This window comes from Pygoscelis adeliae, unplaced genomic scaffold (genome assembly GCF_000699105.1).
Source record: "Pygoscelis adeliae isolate BGI_AS28 unplaced genomic scaffold, ASM69910v1 Scaffold318, whole genome shotgun sequence".
NCBI classification, from domain to species: Eukaryota; Metazoa; Chordata; class Aves; order Sphenisciformes; family Spheniscidae; genus Pygoscelis; species Pygoscelis adeliae.
In genome coordinates this window covers 1,355,214-1,376,396 of record NW_008825430.1, presented here as the reverse complement: position 1 = coordinate 1,376,396, position 21,183 = coordinate 1,355,214, and the positions used below count along the sequence as shown (strand labels likewise).

Genomic DNA, 21,183 nt, shown 5'->3' with positions numbered 1-21,183 from the left:
GAGCGCTTCCTAATCTTAGCCAGGCCTCCTGTGTAACGGGGAGGGAAGCAGGATACACGCTTTCACACCTGCATGTGAAGAAGTGTTTGTCTTACTGTGTAATAGACCTAGTGCCTGTAATATACAGCATTCTTGCAATAAATACCATCTGTGGTTGTCAAATGCCTCACTTCTACATTTGAACTAGCCACAAAAGCCTTTTATTATTTTCTGTATTTCTCTTTCGCTTCCATTGTCTGTTGATAGCAAAATTTCTTCAAGGAGTTCAGAAAAAGCAAGGAGGGGGTTGCAGTGAGGGCATGGGAGTCTGAGCGAGGAAGACCAGTTTGGAATTAATTCTGCACACAACCCCACTGAACACGAAGACGGTTGCAGAGAATCAAAATCCTGTGTAACAAATGGGAAGGTTACAAAGTCAAGAGATTGTTAATAAAGGCTATGTTTTAGTGAGTTATTTTCTAAATATTTTCCCGAGATTTTAATGTTGTTTCATGCTTCACATTAAATTGCAAAAGTGTTGTGAGGGTTTTTTGGCCCGTATCAGTGTGTGAGTCATGAAGTTGGCTTTGTCTGGCTTGTGAACTGTGGGGGGGAGTTAAGGCAGAGCTATATTTAGGAGAATCAACTGATGTCCAACTGTGGAGCACTGCTAAACAACAGTGTTAAAGGGGCAGCACTGGACAGTTTAGGCTTAAAGTTTAGATTGTTTGTAGTGGTTTATCATTTAGTAAATAATTGGAAAAGCTGACATTTACTAGAAATATTCTTCTGCAGAGGTTGCAAGCCAAGCAGTGTTTCAACTCCATTTGTACTTACCTAGTAGTAGCTATGCTAATTTCATTGTCAAAGCTGTATGAATTGAAAATAGCAAGCATAGATAAAACTTCTAGTTTCATCTTACAGGTTTCAGAATCTGAATTTGTAAGAATTTGTTATTTATAAAGAATTGTTTCATTCCAGTTTTAGGTAGATAAGGTAATGTTTGAGGGGCTGTTTCCATTGAGTTTTTGTCTTAAGATGGAGAACACCTGCTAACTTTACTTGATTGTATTTTGAATTTTTGGCATGGATACATGGAACCAAATTTAGGTACCTTTTTGCATCTACTTACGACTAAAATACGGTTCTTTTCTAACCTTTCTTTCTCCTTACTACCTAATTCTCTCCAGCGAGGTCTGTTACATATTTGGGCAAAATTCAAGCCAGTGATTTTAAAAAATGAGAGGCTCCATTTTCAAGGCTGCTCTTCTGTCATATCTATCATGGACTCTAGCTAGTGTTTTTTGTGGGAGTTTGTGTTTGGTAACCTTCCTTTTTGCAGGCATGTTTTGGTAGATAATTCAGCTAGTTTGGCAGTGAGCGTTTTATACTGCCATCTTTGTTTCTCGGCCTGTTTGTGTGAAGACAGCGAGATCGGAATAGGAAAACTGCAATGAATTTAAGGACTCCAGCTGAGACGTGAGTGAAAGCTTTTCCTTACAGAGTGGAGAGATTTCTGTCATCCCCATGAATTTGAAGCGGGCAGGTTTTTCAAAGGCACTTGGTGTTGGTTGAAGCACACTGTTGTTGACTTGAATGTAGGCAGACCTGAGCCGAGACACTCTGCTGGTGGGGAAATAGAAAAACCACACTTGGAATGTATAAATTATACAGTTGTTTAAGTTAATGTACGGGGGATAAGTCAGTTTATCTGTTACTGTCATTTTAAGCTTCATTGGCTAAAGTATTGTCATTGCCAACTTTGATAGAAGTCTGTTTTGGTGACTAATTGGATTTCTGAAATATAGTATTGAGCAACAAATATTCATTTAAATACTTAGTGTTTTCCAAGTGTCATATGTTAAGATTTGTACAAGTCATGCTTTTTGCAATATTAAAGGATTGAGTCAACCATTGTGAGTTGCATGACTGTGAACCCGTTAATCTAAATGAAAATGCAAACCTGCCGGTAGTTCTTGTTACATCAGTTATTGCACTTACACATCAGCAAAGACATTCAAACTGATTCCTCCCTCTTTAGTCTGCTGGAGCTGTTGAGGGCAAGGAAGTTGAAAGCACACGTGATGAACTCTAAAGACAGCCTACATGGTTCATTGATGCAAAGAGCTGCGTGTTGAGAAGCTTTCAAAACGGGACCTAAAATGTATGGAATCCTGATGGTTACATTTTTTGGAGCTTTTCCACAAAAGCCTAATTGTTTTGTGACATGTTCAAAAAGCAAGTTCTCTGGGCAGTGGTACTAACAAAGCCTGGATTCCTGTGGACTGGTGTCCTTAAAATCCTCAGCTTCCCTCTAAGCTACGCCTATCCTGCAGTTGTGTGTGTCCCAGTTGGCCAGCCAGGACGCGCATGCTGGTCTCCAGGCAGCTGCTTCCAAGCGGGATATATAATGATCGTGTTTTGCCTGCCCTTGTTTCAGTGAGCTCACCAATTTTGGTCTCCCTTCAGTACTTAGCCATTGATTTTACATAACTTGTGGAAACTTAATTACATCTGAACCCTCTCCTCTCTCTCACTGGTAAACTTAGTGGAAGTTGACAACATGTTTAAAAGTTGTTGAGGGGAGACTGTGTGATTACAGGAGTTGCGTTTACTTTGGAAATGAGACTAAAAACATACTCCATTTTTAACAGATTCTTTTGTGTACATAATCCCATCAGGAAGTATGACATACTGTGTTGGAAGCGTTGCTTCTCAACCAAAAAAAGTCTTTTTTAGTAATCAGCCATTTTTAGCAGAAAAGCTTTTCATTTTTAGTAGAAAAGGTTCGTCTACCCAGAACTCCTCCAATGCATTTAAAGCCGATACCTACCAGTGGCAAATGGCCATGCTTCTTTTGTTCAGAAAAGCAGCTGATGTTCTGTGTTTTAAGGTTTTGCTTTGTCTTGAAGCAGCAGCCGAGTCACTGCTGTCGTTTGTGGGTGATACATGATACCGCATCTGCGGACTCTTCTGTTTAGTCAGCAAAATGTTAGCCAGACTGATCTAGTTTCTGAGGGGGCACGGAGACAAATTAACTTGTTTCAGGACCATGAGGTGTTAGCTCCACTTTCAACATGGATGGGAGGGGAAAAAGCTCTCTTAACTAGTTTTATAAGGTGCTGATTGTTAAACCTATACTTCTGGTTGGTTTCATCATGCCATAGGAGTTTCATTGTGATTAATATCTTGATTTGCTTTTTCTTGGACAACATGTCAGAAGCAGTGTCACTTAGAGATGTATTAATGCTTTCTTAGTTGCGGGAGTGAAAATTGGGTGACAAGGAAAATTGCCTTTTTATTAGGTTAGTTTTACTCTGTTTATTTAGTGTCCCGAATTGGCTCACCCAGAGCCTGACAAATGCTAGTGCCGCTGCTTGGGAAGCCAGAAGCGGGGGCAAGCTTGCTCCTTTTGATGGCAACTGGCTGCTAGATCATCCTAGCTGTATTTGAGATGGTGTTCTTAGACTGCCTTTTGGGGTGGGGTCTCTTTTCCTTTTATCCTCTAGCGCAAATGAAGCACTCAGTGACTGGTGTTACTATTGTTGAAAAAGAAATTAAACACTAAGGGCTTTCCAGATGTGGAGATGTTAAGGCTCCAAGCTCCCTTCCTCGTACCTTTTGTCAGTATGAGGCTCATGCCTGTTTTTAACAAACAAAGAGAGCAATGTTGGGGATGTTATCATTGCAGGTAGACTGGTGGGATGTAAATAAAATCCAATCTTAGAAGTTACTTTTTTGCGAGGGGGCATTAAAAATCAAGATTAGTTCTATTTAATTTCTTTTCTCCATTTTGAAGTAGAGGAACATTTTAAAGCCCAATTCAATTATGTGGTCTTCTGCACTAGTCTTAAGAATTTCCTATCTTAGGAATGATCTGTAAATATATTTTTTTTTTTCATTTTCTTCTTGACCTACAGCTAATAAAAGTTTATATTTTGCAATATTTTAGGAAGTCAAAAGTTATATGGACTACGAATTACAGTAATAACTCTCAATGATACATGAACTGAAGTAATCAGAAATTAGGGGGGGAAATGGCAGTCTTTTTTCCTTTCCTTTGGGGGAAAAACGTTGGGGGGATAAGGAGTAGCAGTCTTATTTTTTAGGGGTTTTTTAATGTTTTAAATAGACATGATTTTGGTATGCTTAGTTTACACAGATGCAGATTGCCAGAAGTACTTAACATGAAGCCAACTTGTAAAATTCATGATTTAAACATAGTTTTTATTTTGTGGAAAAATAAGAAATTTTTTTTATCGCTGTGACAAAAACCTATTTTAACCAGAATAATGAAGGTCTAGCAGAACATTTTCTCCAGAATTTTATTATTTTGTATTTCTTAGGTACTTTTGTCAATGATTAATGTGTGTGTTTTGAAATAACTTTCTGGAATTCCATCTTTACTTTTCACTAAAAATTTGTCGCTATTCTAGCTGAATTTTATTTGATGTGTTTGGAGCATATCTCCGCCTTTCAATCTGAGATCAGTATTAGTGGCCCCGTCGTAGGTTTTCGTGTGGCAGTAACTTCTGTATTTTTTTTTATTTGAATGCATTTTCTGTTTATTTTGGTATTTATTTTGCTATTAAATTGGAGTGCATGATAAATAACTCATTATCAGTAACTTCCTAAGCTGCTGATTTAACAAGTGTATTTAAGGCATTCCCTGTTCCCTCTCATGCCATCTGTTTGTACACCCGTTATGTCAAATAGTCCTAATCCGAGGCGTCGGGAAGGTGTTTTCTTTTGTTAGAATCTTTCTTCTAATTAATTATCCCCAAAAATATTATTGCTTGTAACTACAAATGAGCTATTTAAAGGTTTCTTTTAGCTTGGTGTCAAATTTTATGTTATTCTTTATCTTACTTGAAAATTATTGTATTTAAAACAAACATCAACTTCTGCATAATGTAGACTGAAATGATCCATTATTCATGGTACTTTATAAGCCATATTTCCCAAGGCAACAAAATAAGCAAGCAGGAGTCACTTATAGGCAGATGTAATGCGGGGTGGGGGGGTTGCCTTTAAAGGAGAGCATTAGGCATTGGGTCAGGTCTTGGAAAATTGAATTTTAATTAGTTACTTGCATGTCTTACAAGTTAACAGGATAAATGGTCGATGACTCAGTAGGGCATTTCCCACAGGATATTGTACACATTTGGTAATTGGTATGCTGCTTCTACTTGTGATGTCTGAAATATCCTAGTAAGTGATTAGTCTGTCTTTGCATTTACCTGATGTATTGAATGATAAAGGCCTCATATTCTTTTTTTAACTTGTGAAATGTAAATCAAGTATATTGGGATTCTACATTTAAAAAAATCCTAAAATCAGCACAAGGATGGACAAAATTTAATGAGCTTTTAAACTAAGTACCATTGTCTTTTGTAATTGGCACTTCTAGTAGTAGATTCTAAATTCCCCATGTACCTAGGATATGTGATGCAGAACGTGTAGCAATATGTTCATGTAGCTTTTTCTAGGCAAACATGACAAAACCTCCAAGACTTCTACAGATTAAAATGAATTCCTTGCAAGATTAGTGCCTGAAGGCCTCATTAATTTTAACACCACTTATAATTGATTCTGGGAAGTAACAGATGTTACTTATGTTTTATAATCTTCAGTTTAAGAAAACAGTATATACATGAAGTCTGTCCATTTTCAGGACACACTGCTAAAACTGAATAAAACCTAAAATGGCATTTTCTCTTAATGGTCGGTTGGTTGTTAGACTATGCTATAGCTAGTCTGATTTATGAAGAACTTATTTGATGTTATTGATCTATTAGCTGAGATTAGTTATTTTGCTCTGTTGTGGGAAGCATCTGGTCAAGAAATTAGAAGAATTCAGTTTGCTATTGTGCTCAAAACCCTAATAACTTTAGATCTTCAGTCACTTGGCATCTTGCCTCAAGTACTCTCATAAAAATATTAAAATATTGTCTGGGGTTTTATGTCTTCCCAGTGTCTATTTAAAAATAAACATTGGACTTCACTACATTTTTAAATAGAAAGGTTTTGCCTCCATCTCCTTTCCTCTAATGTTAAAACACTTTTCATGCTCAGTCTGATAGAGCACAATTGATTCAATGCTTGCCTCTCAGCTTCGGGCTGCTGCCTCCCCCTTCCCTGCTTTCTGAACTTCTATATACATTTCAGTGTAGGCGAAATATTTTAAAAACATTTTAATAGAGTAAAGTGAGAAGTGATTGTTTTGATTAGTACTTCCGATATATAATCTATTCGTGTTACAGACCTAAGAAAATAGGATCCTATTTTAATAGATTTCCAGGACTGAGCATGTGTGCATAGCTGTTATTAACGGTAGTCCTGCAAAAGAGTAGAGTTAGGATTGCTCTACCTTTTTCCAATGTAACTACTATGATATATTCAGTGAGCCAGAGAGGTTTATTTTAAAATATTTTGAATATTCTCCTCTTTAACATCCAAAATATAAGCAATATAAACTGTGTCTTTGCTAGAGGACTGCTGGAACATAGAGATTTGTCTTGTTCTTCTGCTACTTTGAGGATGAAGAATCATAGGTCTTTTAGTATGTGTTCTTTTTGCAAACTTAGGCTTGATATCAATACCTAATTAACTAAAGCATTCTACCAAACACTTCAATGTTTTCTTGGTTTTGTTGACATTTTTTCATGGGTAAGATTTATTATCAATTTATAATTGTGCACAAAACAGCTTTATGAAGGGTCAGTTGCCTCATCTTTTTCTATCTTCTACGAGACAGATGTCAACATTATAGCTGAAGTCTTGGAGAGTTTCAATATAGGAATTACAAACGAAAGAACTTTTTTCTTTCTTGTTAAATACTTTTCTCATTGAACCAGTAGAAATCATCAGTAGATGACTAGCATGTGTTTATCTGTGGGACAAAGTAGGGAGGCTTCCTAGAAATATCCAGAGCTACACCTGTGAGACATTTCTCATCTCCCAAAAATATATATTCTCTTTAGAGACCGTAGTTGATGCTCTGTTGTCTGGAAGGCTTTCTTCTTCCTTAGAGGATTGCTGGGCAAAAGTTTATCAATTGCATAGGATGTTCTATATGAATTCAGCTGATCTGTTTTCCAGTACAATATGCAATTTCATGGACTTATTTACGAAAGCACATTTACTATTAATAATAAAAAAACCCAACAAATCAGCATTTCAAAGGACTTTTAGATTATCAAAGTAAATATGTTGAAATAACCATTCCCAAATTCCATTTGTTTGGGACAACAACCGTGCTGAACTGCCTCTGAAGTTCTGGTTGTCATTTAAAAAAAAAATAAGTAAATTCAGATGTGTTTCTGTCAGGTCAAATTAAAATCATTTATTCGAAGGAATTATAAATCTAAAATTTGATTTGTGTTTCAGAAACCCTTGAGGAGTTTTGTATGGTGCTAAATGCTTTCCACATGCAGTAATGGAAGTATTAATTTGATGTACAGGCTAACTGAAGTGAGTTCCAGTGCCTATGTGGTCACATTGTACAAAGATCTGTCCACATATTTACTGTTGTTCTGTATCGCTGCTTTCAAGTGATGTCAAGTTGAGCTGGTGTATGGAAAGGAATTATAATGTGTGGGCTCAGGCAAAATATATTACATGTATACTGCTGAGTAGAAGTAGAAACATTTTTATAAAACCACAAAAGGTACCGTTTAGTGCCTTTATCAAGAACACTTTACAGTTAAAAGAGTAAAGTAACTTAAATTGGAGTAAAGATTTTTTTTTTTCTACTTTTTAACTTTTTTTTTTGAGAAGCTACGAGTGCATTGATTTCATAATACGTAAAGAAGAATGGGGGCGGGTTACGGATCTAAGCATGAACTTTCTAAGTTTCTGTGCTAAAATTAAGTTTAACCATAAATATTTAAAAATCAGGATCATTTATGTTAGTTTTGAGCTCCAAAAATTAGCATGGCATGACAAATGAAATAATTTTGTAGCATAAGAAAAATATCATTATCTTAAAGAAAGTATTTACTTTCATCTTCTTTATTTGCCTCATTAAGCAACTTAAGGAAATCAGTATTTCATTTTGACTACACCTATTTGTAAACCCAGAAGTCAGATTTGGAATTGTTAACTGGTTTTGGTTTAATTCTGTTTACTTTAAGGTAAATTTGTATTTTAGCAAACAAATTCCTGACTCGGCTTTGGTGTCTGCTTTTTCACTAAGATTCAGTGCAGGTAGATCTCTGTCCATTCACCTTATCACTTTAAAGATGCTACTGTTTAATGTAAAGGTTTTTTTATAGTTTCCTTGAAATTGTTTTTAGTCTAGTCTGAGAAGAGTATAGGAAAGTCCATAATTACAATTGTCAACTCAACCAACAGTTAGGAAATGTATGGTATCATGCAGTCTAAGTACGTAATCAAATATATGGCATTTTTTTCCAAAGAATCTCAGCAGAAGATAAATGATGCTTGTTTACTCATTATATATGTTTGCAATCCTCTGCAAAACTCTAATCGTGCAATAGGAGATTTTAGTGGGAAATGCTGTTAGATCATGTTATTGCTTTCCTTGCAGTTCTTCTAAAAGCAGACAGTTTTGTTCTTTGAACTTCTAGTCTTCTTCCTCAAAGAACTCAATGGGGTGCCCTAGCACTTCATCTTTTACTACGCGATGATTCAGTAGTAAAGCATTGAGGTGCTTGTGTCAAAAGTCACTTATTGCATTTAACGTCCTATCGCATGATTGTGTCCCTTGGGGAGAGGGAATTTTGTTACAACAGTGTTAATAATATGGCTGAGTTTACTCTCATCTAATCAGAAAGTTATGCTGAATTTGCCCTCAAACTGCTGTGAACCTGGAAGTGAAGTTCTACAATAAAAGTGTAACTGAACACCTTTGTATTGAGGAACTGAATTCACGTTTCTGCTTGTTAATCTCTAGCGTGTATTCAGGTAGAACTTGTTTCTTTGAAACTCATGAAGAAACTGGGACAGAGGCTTCTACAGTCTATTGGATACTGGTGATTTTTAGAGAGTCAGCTCAAAAAAACCACATTGGGAAAGAGGAAGTGAAATACAAAAGAAAATGTTGAATTAACTTTTTCTGTAAAATGATTGGAAAGTACTGAGAACAGCTGAAATCATGCACATACTTCACAATATTCTGTTTTCCATACAAGCAATTTCACTTGCCTCAGAATCAAGTAAGAACAATTGAGGGGGAATTGCACAATTACAGATGAGAAGAGGAGGCTCACCGGCAATCTGTGCTAACATGTGGTCTGTATTATGGACAAAAGTTGATGAAATCTCAACTAGAATGTGGTCTGTGTCTTGATTTACATTCCCTTCCTTTCCAGAAACAGTTTCTAATATAGAAAGGTCAAGTTCTGCCCTCAGATGTCTCTATGCAGTGCCCATGAGACTCAAGGGAAACATGCTTAAGAACTGAGGCGATAAATGTATAATACAAGGTATTCTTAAGCTATAGTAGCTACTAGTCCAAAGTTGCTAGTTACCATCATTTAATCCCAGTAACTTGTAAAACATTTTAAGATTCCTCAAATATAAAAGGCGTACTATTGTAACCAAGTTTAATTCTACCAAAAGCCAGTTTCCCCTTGCAAAATCCCTCTTTTTTTTTTTTTTTTAAATTAGGGATAGTAAGGGAAGGATGGAGGCTGATACTTAAAGTCTATGTAGAAACAGTGAACCAGCGTTAGTCACCCTAATAGGTAACCGTGTGCTAATGGTATAATCTTTTCTAGGCATATGCTAGATATTGGGAAGAGGAGAATTCTGTGGATAGATTTGAAGGAGAATGATGATTGATACAGAGTTATTTTCATTAATTTTTTGATGATGATTATTATATCATTTGGCAAATACATTTTGCCTTTCTGTTTGTTTTAGTTGGCTTTCAGCCTATTTACTTTAAGGAGAAACTGGAAACATCTAAGAGCCAATCATATTTTTAAGGTGGATCTGTAAATTTATTTTCTTCTATGTGTTTTTTTAAAGCACCTTTTAAAAACAGTTCTTTTCAAATGTCTCTCACTAGGGAGGAAAAAAAAAGTATTTGTATTATTGCCCAAAGAAAATTACTGAGGTCTTAGTCTGTTTGTACTCCCTTTGAAACAAAAGGCACATGCTCGTTTTAAGATTTCAGACTGTGTAGATTTACAGAAGTTTGCATCACACCTCCTTTTACATGAATTACCAATGAGCTTGCATGGTCTTTCTTCGCTGATACATAGTGCAGTGCGTGGAGCGTTTAAACAGGGAGACTTTCAATATCGTAAAGTCTTAATCTTTCTAAACAAACGATGTTGATGATAAATGATATATTTCAGTGGAGACAGAGCCTTACTGGGAAGATTAACATTAGCTTTTTGCTTTACTTAGTTCCTTACTGTGTTAGTCCAAAGCTTGACATGTCTCCATTCCAAAGCAGCCAAGGATTCTTAAGTGGTGATATCATCAGCGGGAGAAGATAGAGATCCACTGAACTAATGTGCTGAGGCTAGTAACAATGTGGCAGAAGTTAAAATTTAAACAGCTTTCATTCTTCTTTGTTTGATTTTTACACTGCAAACTAAATTATTTCCTTATCTAATTGAAAAAGTTATGCATGGCAGTGGTGTCTGCTTCATTTTTTGCATCTTGAAAGAACATTAAATGCTAAATCTTTCTACATCAAAGGAAACTAATTACACATATCTTGAAATTGATCTATTATGTGTTCAGATCTTTATAGCTGAATTCAGCTGGAAGAGTGTACTTTATCTTTAAAGGCTGCATAATTAGTGTCTAAGGTGTAGTGGTTACCAGCAAGACACAGAAGCAAAAAGTAAATGGCTTCTCTTAAACCTCCTACTCCTTTTGAAAATTTCAGTCATGATGTTCTTATCTATTTCTACCATTTAGTTTCTATCGTGGTGAAAACACTGGTGATACAAGTAGGTATATACTTGATTTAGTATTCTTATCTTCTAGGGCAAGTAATAGAAGGGACTCAACAAAAGAAGGACCTTTGTAAATCTAACATTTCTCCTGTCTGTGTAATAATTCTCCCTGATGTACACCATAATTTGGTCTTCTTTTAAATGACAAACCACCAAACTCGGAAGATTTTTTTTAACATTATCTCACAGGTTTTTAATGAGTTCCTTGTCTATTAGAGGAAGTCTTATTTTCAACCTACAGATTGGCAATGACTGTTGAAATAATAACTTCAACACTTTGAAATATGTTTATTGTTGGTCACTGTGAATAATTTGTCAGAGTAATCTGAATATAGTCTATGTAAAAAGTAAGCAACTAGTTACGTTTCTATAAATGTGGTTGATACTCAATATATGCTACCAAAAATCAGTTTGAGAAACAATTACGTGTGGGATTGGCTTCTTTAGGACAAGAGAGATAATTTGTAATCTTTTTAAAATTATATCTCCACATAATACTTGAAGTCTTGCCTGTTTCTTTTAAAGATGGTATCAGGTTCGTAGAACTAATGCTAGTCTGCCTGTGTGTTTCTGTCTGAGTGTTAAGCTTTGTAAAATTACCTTTCTTTCAGTGAAGTCCTTGGCACATAGAGACAGAGCCCTGGCGAGTGCTATTTTTCAGTGTCGGTTATTATTCAAGTCCAGTTGAGTTCAGGCACTGTGTTTCTTTAGTGACCAGCAGTATGTGGGAATGCTTTTTCAAAACAAAAATACTATTCTGCAGTAGGAACAGAGCATTTAGATGACGAATTTAAGAAAAAATAATCTAGCCTCATACTTACTATCAAATCTCATATGATATCCCTTGGTAGGCTTGACTTTTCAGCATGGGTAGCTTGCTTTGCAGTTCTTTACACTGTAATCCTCTTAATCTCAACAGGACTATGCACAAGAAGAGAAGATACTTATAGTAGTAACTGTTTAGTAGATATGGCTCTTTGCCTTACATTATAAAATCTGTAAAGGTGATTTGACTCTTGACTGGGATGAAAAGGCTTTGCTACCAAGCACAATGTTAAAAGTGGTGTTACACAGTATATAGCAAAGTATGTGATATTTCTAATAAGGAGTTTTTAATAAACTCTTGTGTCTTTGAAGTTTACACACTCCCCCGAACAGTCAGAATTCAGCATTTTCTTTTGTATAGAAATTAGGTGACGCGCCACAGGCAGAGTTTATAAAAAGCAGCAGTTTCCTGATCAAGTTAATACTCATGTTGAAAAATTCCTATAGACATTTTTAACTCCAGCTTCTCTTAAATAAATACATAAAAGCAACGTACAACAAACTGCCTACTGGCATGCATGTTTATTTGTGTGACAGACTACACACTTCGTAGACTAGGTTGTTCTTCGAGAGATGACTATTAAAAAATACTTGCAGTGCTTTTTAGAGTTTCATTCTTTAAGCTAACCTAAAACAAAAGAGCAGTAGTTTGTCTCACCTTCCTTGCGTAAGCAGTTTTTTCTTACCTTTGGTTCCTCTCTTTTTGAAAATTATTGTACTACAAAAAGAAATGTGAAGTAAAATGTGTGTGTTATAATGATGTCTTTCTTCAAGGGCTGAACAGAATGAAAGCAATCTTAAAATGGGAGACGTATTTATAAGCTTAATTTTGGAGTGGCTTTTCTAAGTCTATTCAAGTAATTAACGTATTAATACACATTTGAGGTCTGTGATCTCAAGTAGTACGTGTAAATTTCATTGGGATGAACAATAAGTAAGTTTGAGATTGATGTATCAGCATAATTAGTAGAATTCTTCCATTGACATGTCATGTGGTACTTTGGAATTAGTTGTGTTACATCTTTGTCTAATATTATTCAGAAAATACATTAGCAGTTACTTACTCATAATCATATTATGCAAAAAAGTGTCCAAGAACCTTTAATCTTTATGGATTTTTTTTGCCAAAATTCATTACTAAGAATTTGTAAATTAAATAGATTCATCAGGTCTGGACACTGCTCTATGCTAGCTCACCCAGTTAAGCAATTAAAACAGTCAGGCTGTAAGCCTAACAGATTTTCATGAAAACTGACAGATTTTTTTATTTTTAGTGTATTAGTGTTGGCAGACACTAGTATAATTCATGTACTTTTACCTTCAAATGTGAAACAAAAGAGCAGAGAACTTTAAGTTTTCTTTATGGTGGTAAGAGTACTGTAATGTGTGTCAAGAAAAGAGTGAGTCTATCTGAAGTAAGATTTGGTAACTTGATTTCTCTGGTTCACATTACACTGTGAAAAGAAGCTGTTCACCTCCCACTCTAAATAATTTTCCTTTTACCAGCTGGAGAAGATCAGAATAAAATGGACCCATCCCTTTTCTCAGTCCCTGGTGGTGATGATGATCCAGCATTTGTTTTTCATTCAAACCACATGTTGAATAAGTGAAAAAGAGGAAATACATGCTGGTCATAGGTCAGGTGCAACACAGAGTTTATACAGATTTATTTTCTTTGTAGCATCTGCTATCCTGCATTTAAAGCCGTTGAATGTTGCTCTGCTTCCAGTTTTTTGAGGCAGGTTTTCTTAAATAGTGACATTTCGGGTTTTGGCATAGCCTAGTGGCCAGACATTCAGCCTTCAGAGCTGCAGAAACAGCCTGATTCTGCAGATGATAACTCTGCAGCAGACTGCCTCTTCAGAATTTAAACTCCCTCATGATCTCATAGGGTGGAAGCTTGACCCTCTTTGTTTCTGGCCTCAAATAAAGAAGACTAAGCCAAAAAAGAACCTGGAAAAGTATTAGGGTGATAATGGGGAGCTGGGGTTTAGAATTTCTCTGCTTATCACTCCTCGGGCATGTAGGAGAGAAGGAAGAGGAAGGAGCACAAACACACAGCAATCTACAGATGCAAATTTAATTTTTAAGCAGGTATAGATTATGAGCTAAAGGTTTTCATTTTCTTGTAATAAGCTATGTGTACATTTAATTTATACTCCATTAGAAGTACTGTAATGCTTGTTGTTTATGATTTAGGGAGAATCAGGAAAACTGACTGTATGTATCAGTATCAGCTTTATTTGTTGTCTTTATTACTCAGCCACTCCTGGTAGTGTTTTTATAGCTCTGACTGAATTATGAATGATGTCCTGTTGGTTAGGAATTTGAAAGCAATAATTTGAAATCGTCTTAAATGTGCCAGCTAGCCAGCCAAGACTAAATATGCATTTACAGCAGCTATTTTGCAGATTTATAGCTAATATTTTTTCTATATTTTTTCTTATCACTACAGTTTAAGCTCAGTTTTCTCCAACTTGCCAGCATTAGAAAATCTAATAGGATTAGAATTAATAACTTGCTATATGATAAACTAAATTTTACAGGATTCAAGTTGCAGAAAAGGGAGATCCCAGATGGGCATGGGGTGTAGGGGAAAAAAAAAAAAAGCATTCTTCACAATAAGAGTAACTAAGGACTGGAGGAGCTTACCAACAGAGGCTGTAGAGTCTCCATCATTAAAGGTTTTTAAAACTTGACTGGACAAGGCCCTGAGCAACTTGATCTAACTTTGAAGTTAGCCCTGCTTTGAGCTGGAGGTCGGACTAAATGACCTTTGGAGGGCTCTTGTAATCTAAATTTTTCTAAAATTAAACCACCAAAAATAAGTCTGAGCTGTACAAAGGATTGGACATATTAGAAGGGAAAAAAGTCCTCGTGTCCTTTCTGTTCTTCAGAGTTATAAACATGCCTTTTTAAGATACAGAGGGAATGCAATGGGAACTGTGAGACTATCAAATGTCACACCAGAGACGAGTACCCAGATTAAGTACAAATATTTTAACAGATACTTTATATGAACAGTGAGGAATTTTTGAGTCTGATTTTTGTAATTAGAATAATTTCAGCTTTTTTTAGCTTGATGTCTTTAGTCTCATTTAATATGACCGTGGGTGATTTTTTTGTTGTTTTGCTTTTTTTTTCCCAATTTCTATTAGGAATAGGAGGCCTGCAAGATTTTGTGCTAAAGTCTGCAACACTGTCAACATCGCCAGCTTGTCCACCGTTTACACCTCTCAACTTTGAAGCTACACCGATTGTGCGGGTAGCTGTTGAACCAAAACATCCAAGTAAGTTTAAAGGAGAATGGGGATGGTAACGCGAATTCAATATGGTAGCAATGCAGCTTCCCACCCTTAGTGATTTGCCTAGTTCATGATCTATCCAATGAATCAGAGACTGACCCAGTATAAAACATATATATATGTTGCCTAGAGGGCCATACTTTATTGTCCTTATGAATTCTTCTAGCTGGCTAGCTCATGTCTTAGTAGGTGAGGAGATACAGGAGACCTTGTTGTGCCCTTTACAGTCAGACTTAGCTGTTCCACAGGTAAGACACTACGTGATGCTAAAGGCTCAGTATTCCTTTACTTTGAAGGTAAGTATATCTTTGGGTTTTTCACTTCTGCTGACATTCTTTTATGCTACACCGGTAAGCTCGTGGCACAGATTTGCAGTACTGCTTCTAGTTGATTTCTCCCCTGGTCTTCACCCCCAACCAGAGAGTAGTATATCTCTGGCTATATTTGAATTTCAGCCCAATTTCCATTTGTTGTTGTAGCATTAGTAGAACCAAAATAACGGGCTTTTCGTTCAGTTACAAAATACTCTAACACTAAGATTACCTGTTTTTTAGAAAGTGATTGGACAGCTTAGCAGTTATTTGTCCCATGTGTCTGAATAACACATAATCGTATATTGTACATCCTGCATTTGTTAAAGCAGTTTTGAAAGTATTGGAAATCGGTGGCTCTACTGAGTGTAGTGTTAAGTTGAAAATGTTAAAGGAACGTAATTCTAGAACTACTGACCAATTTTTGGGGTAATTTTTTTTCCTTAAGGAAATGAAGCTATATCATTCTTACACTATTGCGTAATTTCTCCTCCCTGGTAACTTCTGAATCTGTGGTTTGAACTAAATCTGTTAGAGGGACAGAAGCCTCAAAGGTAACTACACTTGCTAAAGTTTCCTGCAAATCTGCTGCTGCTTGCAATAACAGGAAAACAAGCAAAATTTGGCCATTGCAGGCTCAGCTTGAAAGCAATCAATTATCCAGTGGGCTGCATATAGTCTTGAGGTGGCCCTAGCACATTGTCTCGTGTGAGTGCCCTGGATTTCCACAGTAAACCTACCTCAAAACTGCATTTGCTTATTTGGAAAAACGACTCAAATAGATCCAAATTACTCCCCTATGTATATTTTACATTCATGTCAAAATCTTCATGTAAGCTCTAAAAGAAAAAAAAAAATCTACTCATCCCTGTCAGTGGGCTTAAATGCAGAAGACAAGGTTGAAAGTCTTTGTTCAACTATGTTGGCCATGTGAACTAACACTGTGTTTTTTCCACTTTTTATTTATTTTTATGTCTGGTTTTCAAGGATACTTTTCTATTACAAGCTTAGCATTAAATATCCAATATCGTATTTCTTCTAATAGTCTCCAAGTGAGTGACAAGTTTAATGTCACTCTTCTTTCTGAATATGAATATGCATTCCTAGAAAGCCTGTGGGTATTCGTTACCCCTTACGTAAAATAAGAAAAGGGAATCATAATGAATTTTTTTAATTGTGTTAATTATGAAAGGCTGCTGGCATGAGGTGTTTATGCATAGCTTTGATGTAATCTAGCCAAAATTGACTCAGCTGTGGTTGTTCAGTCTCCACTAACTTCAAGGCAGCTCTTTTTAAACATCTTCATTTTAGGGACAGCTGTATTTTGTTTCACTGAAAAGCTCTCACATTCCTGATTTTTCCCCTTTTCAGGTTGTAATATTATTAAAGCTTTTCAGTGGCTTCCAGCTAGTTTAAATCCTTCCTGTGCTTCATTCGCTCTTATGCCTTCTAAGTAATCTATATGGAATAATTTTTGCTTTTATTTTAGTAAAGTTAACATGTTATTATTTATGTCTTTAGAGCATTTTAAGCATTAGCAATTTACAGGTTGCTACAGTTAGACATGAAAGATTTCAAAGAAGTACAACTATTTACTGAAAGATGACTTTAAACAGTTGTAATAAATGGGAGGTTATATCTCTTGATAATTTGTGAAAATGAGGAGTGAAATCCTGAAATTTTTAAGCACTTCATATTGATAACATTCATTTTTTTTTATTGGTTGTGTGCTGTTTATGAGCTGTATCTATAGTTAATTGTATATAGGAAGCAAGATAACAGTCATAGTCAATAGCTAGCTTGGTATATTAAACCTATTGTAAAACTATGTAAAACAAAAACATGCAAGCCATTCAAATGTGTACCATGGTTATGATTGTATAATGTGAATTTTATAATCAGTACATAAATTCTTGGTGACAAATTATGAGTATAGCTTATGTCTTCAGTTGCTGCTCTTAAACCATACCACTCTGTGACTCATAAACAGAAATTTGCCCACAGAAAGACCTCAGAACTTAGCTGAAAGTTTTTGAGTATTCCTAAATATGTATTTGTGTTTAGACTTCCATAAAAATGAGTGTTACTATTTCTCACTTTAAGTATATCCTACTTCAAGTATTCCTTCTTCAGTATTACTTTGTTAATAATACCTTATTTTGCCAGGTGATATGCCTCAGCTGGTCAAAGGAATGAAGCTTTTAAACCAAGCTGATCCATGTGTCCAAGTTTTAATCCAGGAGACAGGAGAGCATGTGCTAGTGACAGCAGGAGAAGTTCATCTTCAGCGTTGCTTGGATGACCTCAAAGAAAGGTTAGAGGGGCAAGGAGGAAGAAATATTTTTAGTTCAGTAGGTGTCTGTTGTATTTCTTTGTCAGATGCATATCTTTAGTTTATATTCTGGTAAAACAGAAGCTTCATCCACCAACAGTTTTTACCACTGGATTGTAAATGTACCTTTTTGTAACTATAAATTTACCTGCAGTTGGGCAGAAGCCACTAGCTCATCACTTTTATACATCTTATACACCTTTTGGGCACTTTCTAGAAATGATAAATTGCAGTAGTTTCAGGAGTCCAATTAAGAATGTAATGTACCATTTGTACAAAATAAAAACTGTGAGGGGAATCATGTCTGATAAATGAACTCTCAAAAATTAGAAAGCAACAAGACCAAAATTGTATGTGCACACTCTATCCTGTTCCTTTGCTCTTCACATCGATTTTTTTTTAAAATGTTAATCTGTTCTCTTACTCATGAGCAGTAATTTTCTGCAAGCATAAATGCATACATTTAGTATCTTCTAATGTTTCTTTAAATGGTAGAAGAACAGTTGCCTGAAACAGTCCTTTCCTATAACTTTGTTTACTAAAAAATTTCTGATACTTCTGTCCACATGCATTTACTTTCTAAACCAAAAAGCAAACCTGATGATGGATGGTTGAATGTCTGTCTTACTGTGCCCATATTCATTCCAGTTAATGTCAGATAACAATCACTTCTTATGGAAGTTAGACTGGATCACTTGTAAAATTGGATGTATGTTTTAATGGTTATCCTTGTTACAATTTAGTGCAACACATTTTTACCACTTTTAAAAGCATAGTATTATTTATTGATACACATCACTTGAACATAACGTGTTAAATAGAGCAAAACTGGTTGCGCCTGTCTTCAGCTGCAGTTTGCATGGCAAGATGTATAAATGCCTTTATTATTGGCATTGGTCAAAATCTGAAAGAAAAAAAAATTAATAGCTATGTGATGGGGAAACAGGATTATAGTGAGCAGTTAGTAGCAGTCCCTATTTTTACATTCCTAACCTTTTCTTCTGTAAATACAATTTTGTTTTTTTTTCTGAGTTGGCTTTCGTTAAGAGAACTATAAACTGTCAAGAGTGACCACTTTGTGTCCCGTACTTGTATTCCTCAAGAAAACGTTGTCAGTATTCCAAACTACCAAAGCACATAAACACTCTGTGCTTGTAGCATCGTAAGCAGAAACAAGAAACGCCTGAGGGCACAGACCAGCAGGGCTTCCACCATTGATGCACTTAGACTTGACATGTGGTGCCTTTTTTTCACTTGGGTACCAGTTCCCAAAAGGAGTTGGGAGCAAGTGTGTTTACTAGCTCGTGCTCCTTCTAGCTGTCTCTGAGGATTTAGCGTATCTTAGCTGCCATCCCTCACATACTAGCCCATGGGACAAGAATTGTCCCTTCCTTCTCTCCCCAGCTTGTGAAAGGAAAAGTGAAGAATGGGATCTCTGTCTTGCACCATTCCTTGTGGATTCCACGTGCGTTCTGACGGTCATAAACTTACTTCAGTTAATTATTAAAGTGTAAAGCGGAAAAGTTGTGGTCTGAAATGTTAGTTAATCAGCTATATTTGTGTTTCTGTACACACGTTTAGCTTGTTCTAAGTGCACGTAGTTTGGAATAGCGAATTGTGAGCTAGGGATCGAGACAGCGTATAATACCCTTAAAATGTGACTCACAAGTTTTTCCCCCAAAATATTGGGAAAGTTTATTCAAAATGCTTAAGTCACACTTGAAGTAGTGGGGCAGGATTCTGATCTTAGCACCTATCATAATTGTATCAACTGGGTTCTGAAGAGTTGATATTTTTGGAGTAACTGCAGAAACTGAGGAGGTTCTGCTGAGCTGAAACTACACTGAATTGTCTTTGTCAAGATTTTAATCAAACTTTTCCAAAGGCACATATTTAATTTTAGCTTTCCCAGTGTGTATTTAGAAAACTATGTTCAAGTGATACTTATTGTCAAAGATGTGAAAAGACATGGAAACAAATAAAAGATCAGTCATCCATGTTTATCTAAATGATTAAATATGGATGTTCTGCTTAATTTCCCTAACTTTATTTTTATTTGTTTCTTCCTAATTAGCTCTTTTTGAATAGAGTAATAAATTGAAGCTTTTAACTTTGAACACTTTATTTTCTGGATTCTACAATAGAAATTTTTAGAACTTTATGTCCAAAGAGCATTGTAAATACTAAGCATGAGGGGATTAAATGACCCTGTTCAGAATGAGAAACAAAGAGAATGAAGATGGTGGTAGCAGTGTGGGGTTTTTTTGTTTTTTTAGTATAATACAAGTGCGTGGAAAAACTGCAGGGGTAGATCTCCTGGAAATAAAGTTTACAATGACATTTGGTTTTCCTCTGCAACTTTTTTCACTCGGCCAAATTTACCAGAACTTAGGAGATTTTGGTTAGTCTTTCTGTTGTCATTTAATGAACCTGCTCAGACCTCATGGGTGGTTAAGAAGGATACACAACTCTGAACTTTGAGTCTGTCAAATAAATATAGTAAGTCATTCTTCATTTTATCTTGCCATCACTCACATCCTTTGCTATGCCTAAAATGTTTCAGCTGACTTTAAAGCATTGCTTTATATTATGAAACTGTTATGGTGGTTATCAGACCAAAGAACAAAATTATTTCTGTGAACTTAATGCTGGTTGCCTGGATAAAGCAGTGCTTCACTTCCATTTCCTGTGTCATAACCCTTGGAGTTTTTATTCATGCTTAGTTACAAGAAAAATCCAGACATAATCCTAGCTTGCATTTTTTTTCTACAAGTTGCACTTTTCTTGGAGTTTAGACTAATAGCTTCTAGAATAATCTGGTTTAGAGCAATTTTTGATGCAATGAGTTATACCTCATATGCTAATGCAAAATGCAAATTTTAATAAAAGGGGGTTTTCAAATACCAATCACAGAGAAACAGAGATAATGTTAATCATCACTGTTCCCAGACTTGTGAAGTATTTCGAGTAAGTTGCTTTAGAGCTCCTAGGTCCATGTAGTCCACAGTGCAAAAGACAGAGCCTTTGGTTGTTTCTCAAGGTTCAAATCATATAGATTAAAATTGATGAGTTACTTTAAGCTGTGTTTGCTTGGATATAAGTGCCTATGATTTCAGGTGGTGGTAGTTGTGGTTGTTTTACTGCAGGCAGCTATTCAGCTACTAGCTTTCAGCTGTAGGTACTACAAGAAGTGAGGCTTGATGCAGAATAGTGGCTATTCTAAAACTGATTACAGCAAAATATTTCAGCTTTAGAATGAGACAGAGCTGAAGTATGGTGTGCCTGAATGCATTGTATTAGCCTCACAGATGTCCATGCAGGCATGTAAGTAATTCATCCTTCAAGTTATGCGTACTGGAGCATGGTTTTCCTTAATTTTGTTTTTGAATGTAAACTATAGCAGCATGAAAATCTAACTGCACCTCCTTTACGGGGATCAGTGACTTATCCAAAAACTAACTTTCTATTTGTTTGGTAAAATAGTTCTATAT

At 35.8% G+C, this 21,183-nt stretch overlaps 1 protein-coding gene across 1 annotated transcript in view; it reads left to right on the top strand.

Annotated features, from left to right (window-relative positions):
• EFTUD1 (elongation factor Tu GTP binding domain containing 1) overlaps window positions 1–21,183 on the top strand; it is an 82,138-nt gene that overhangs the window by 38,134 nt on the left and 22,821 nt on the right. The window contains exons 15-16 of the mRNA XM_009330902.1: window positions 14,903–15,034; window positions 17,527–17,674. Coding sequence (XP_009329177.1) covers window positions 14,903–15,034; window positions 17,527–17,674 — 280 coding nt within the window. The remainder of the gene's footprint in view (window positions 1–14,902; window positions 15,035–17,526; window positions 17,675–21,183) is intronic.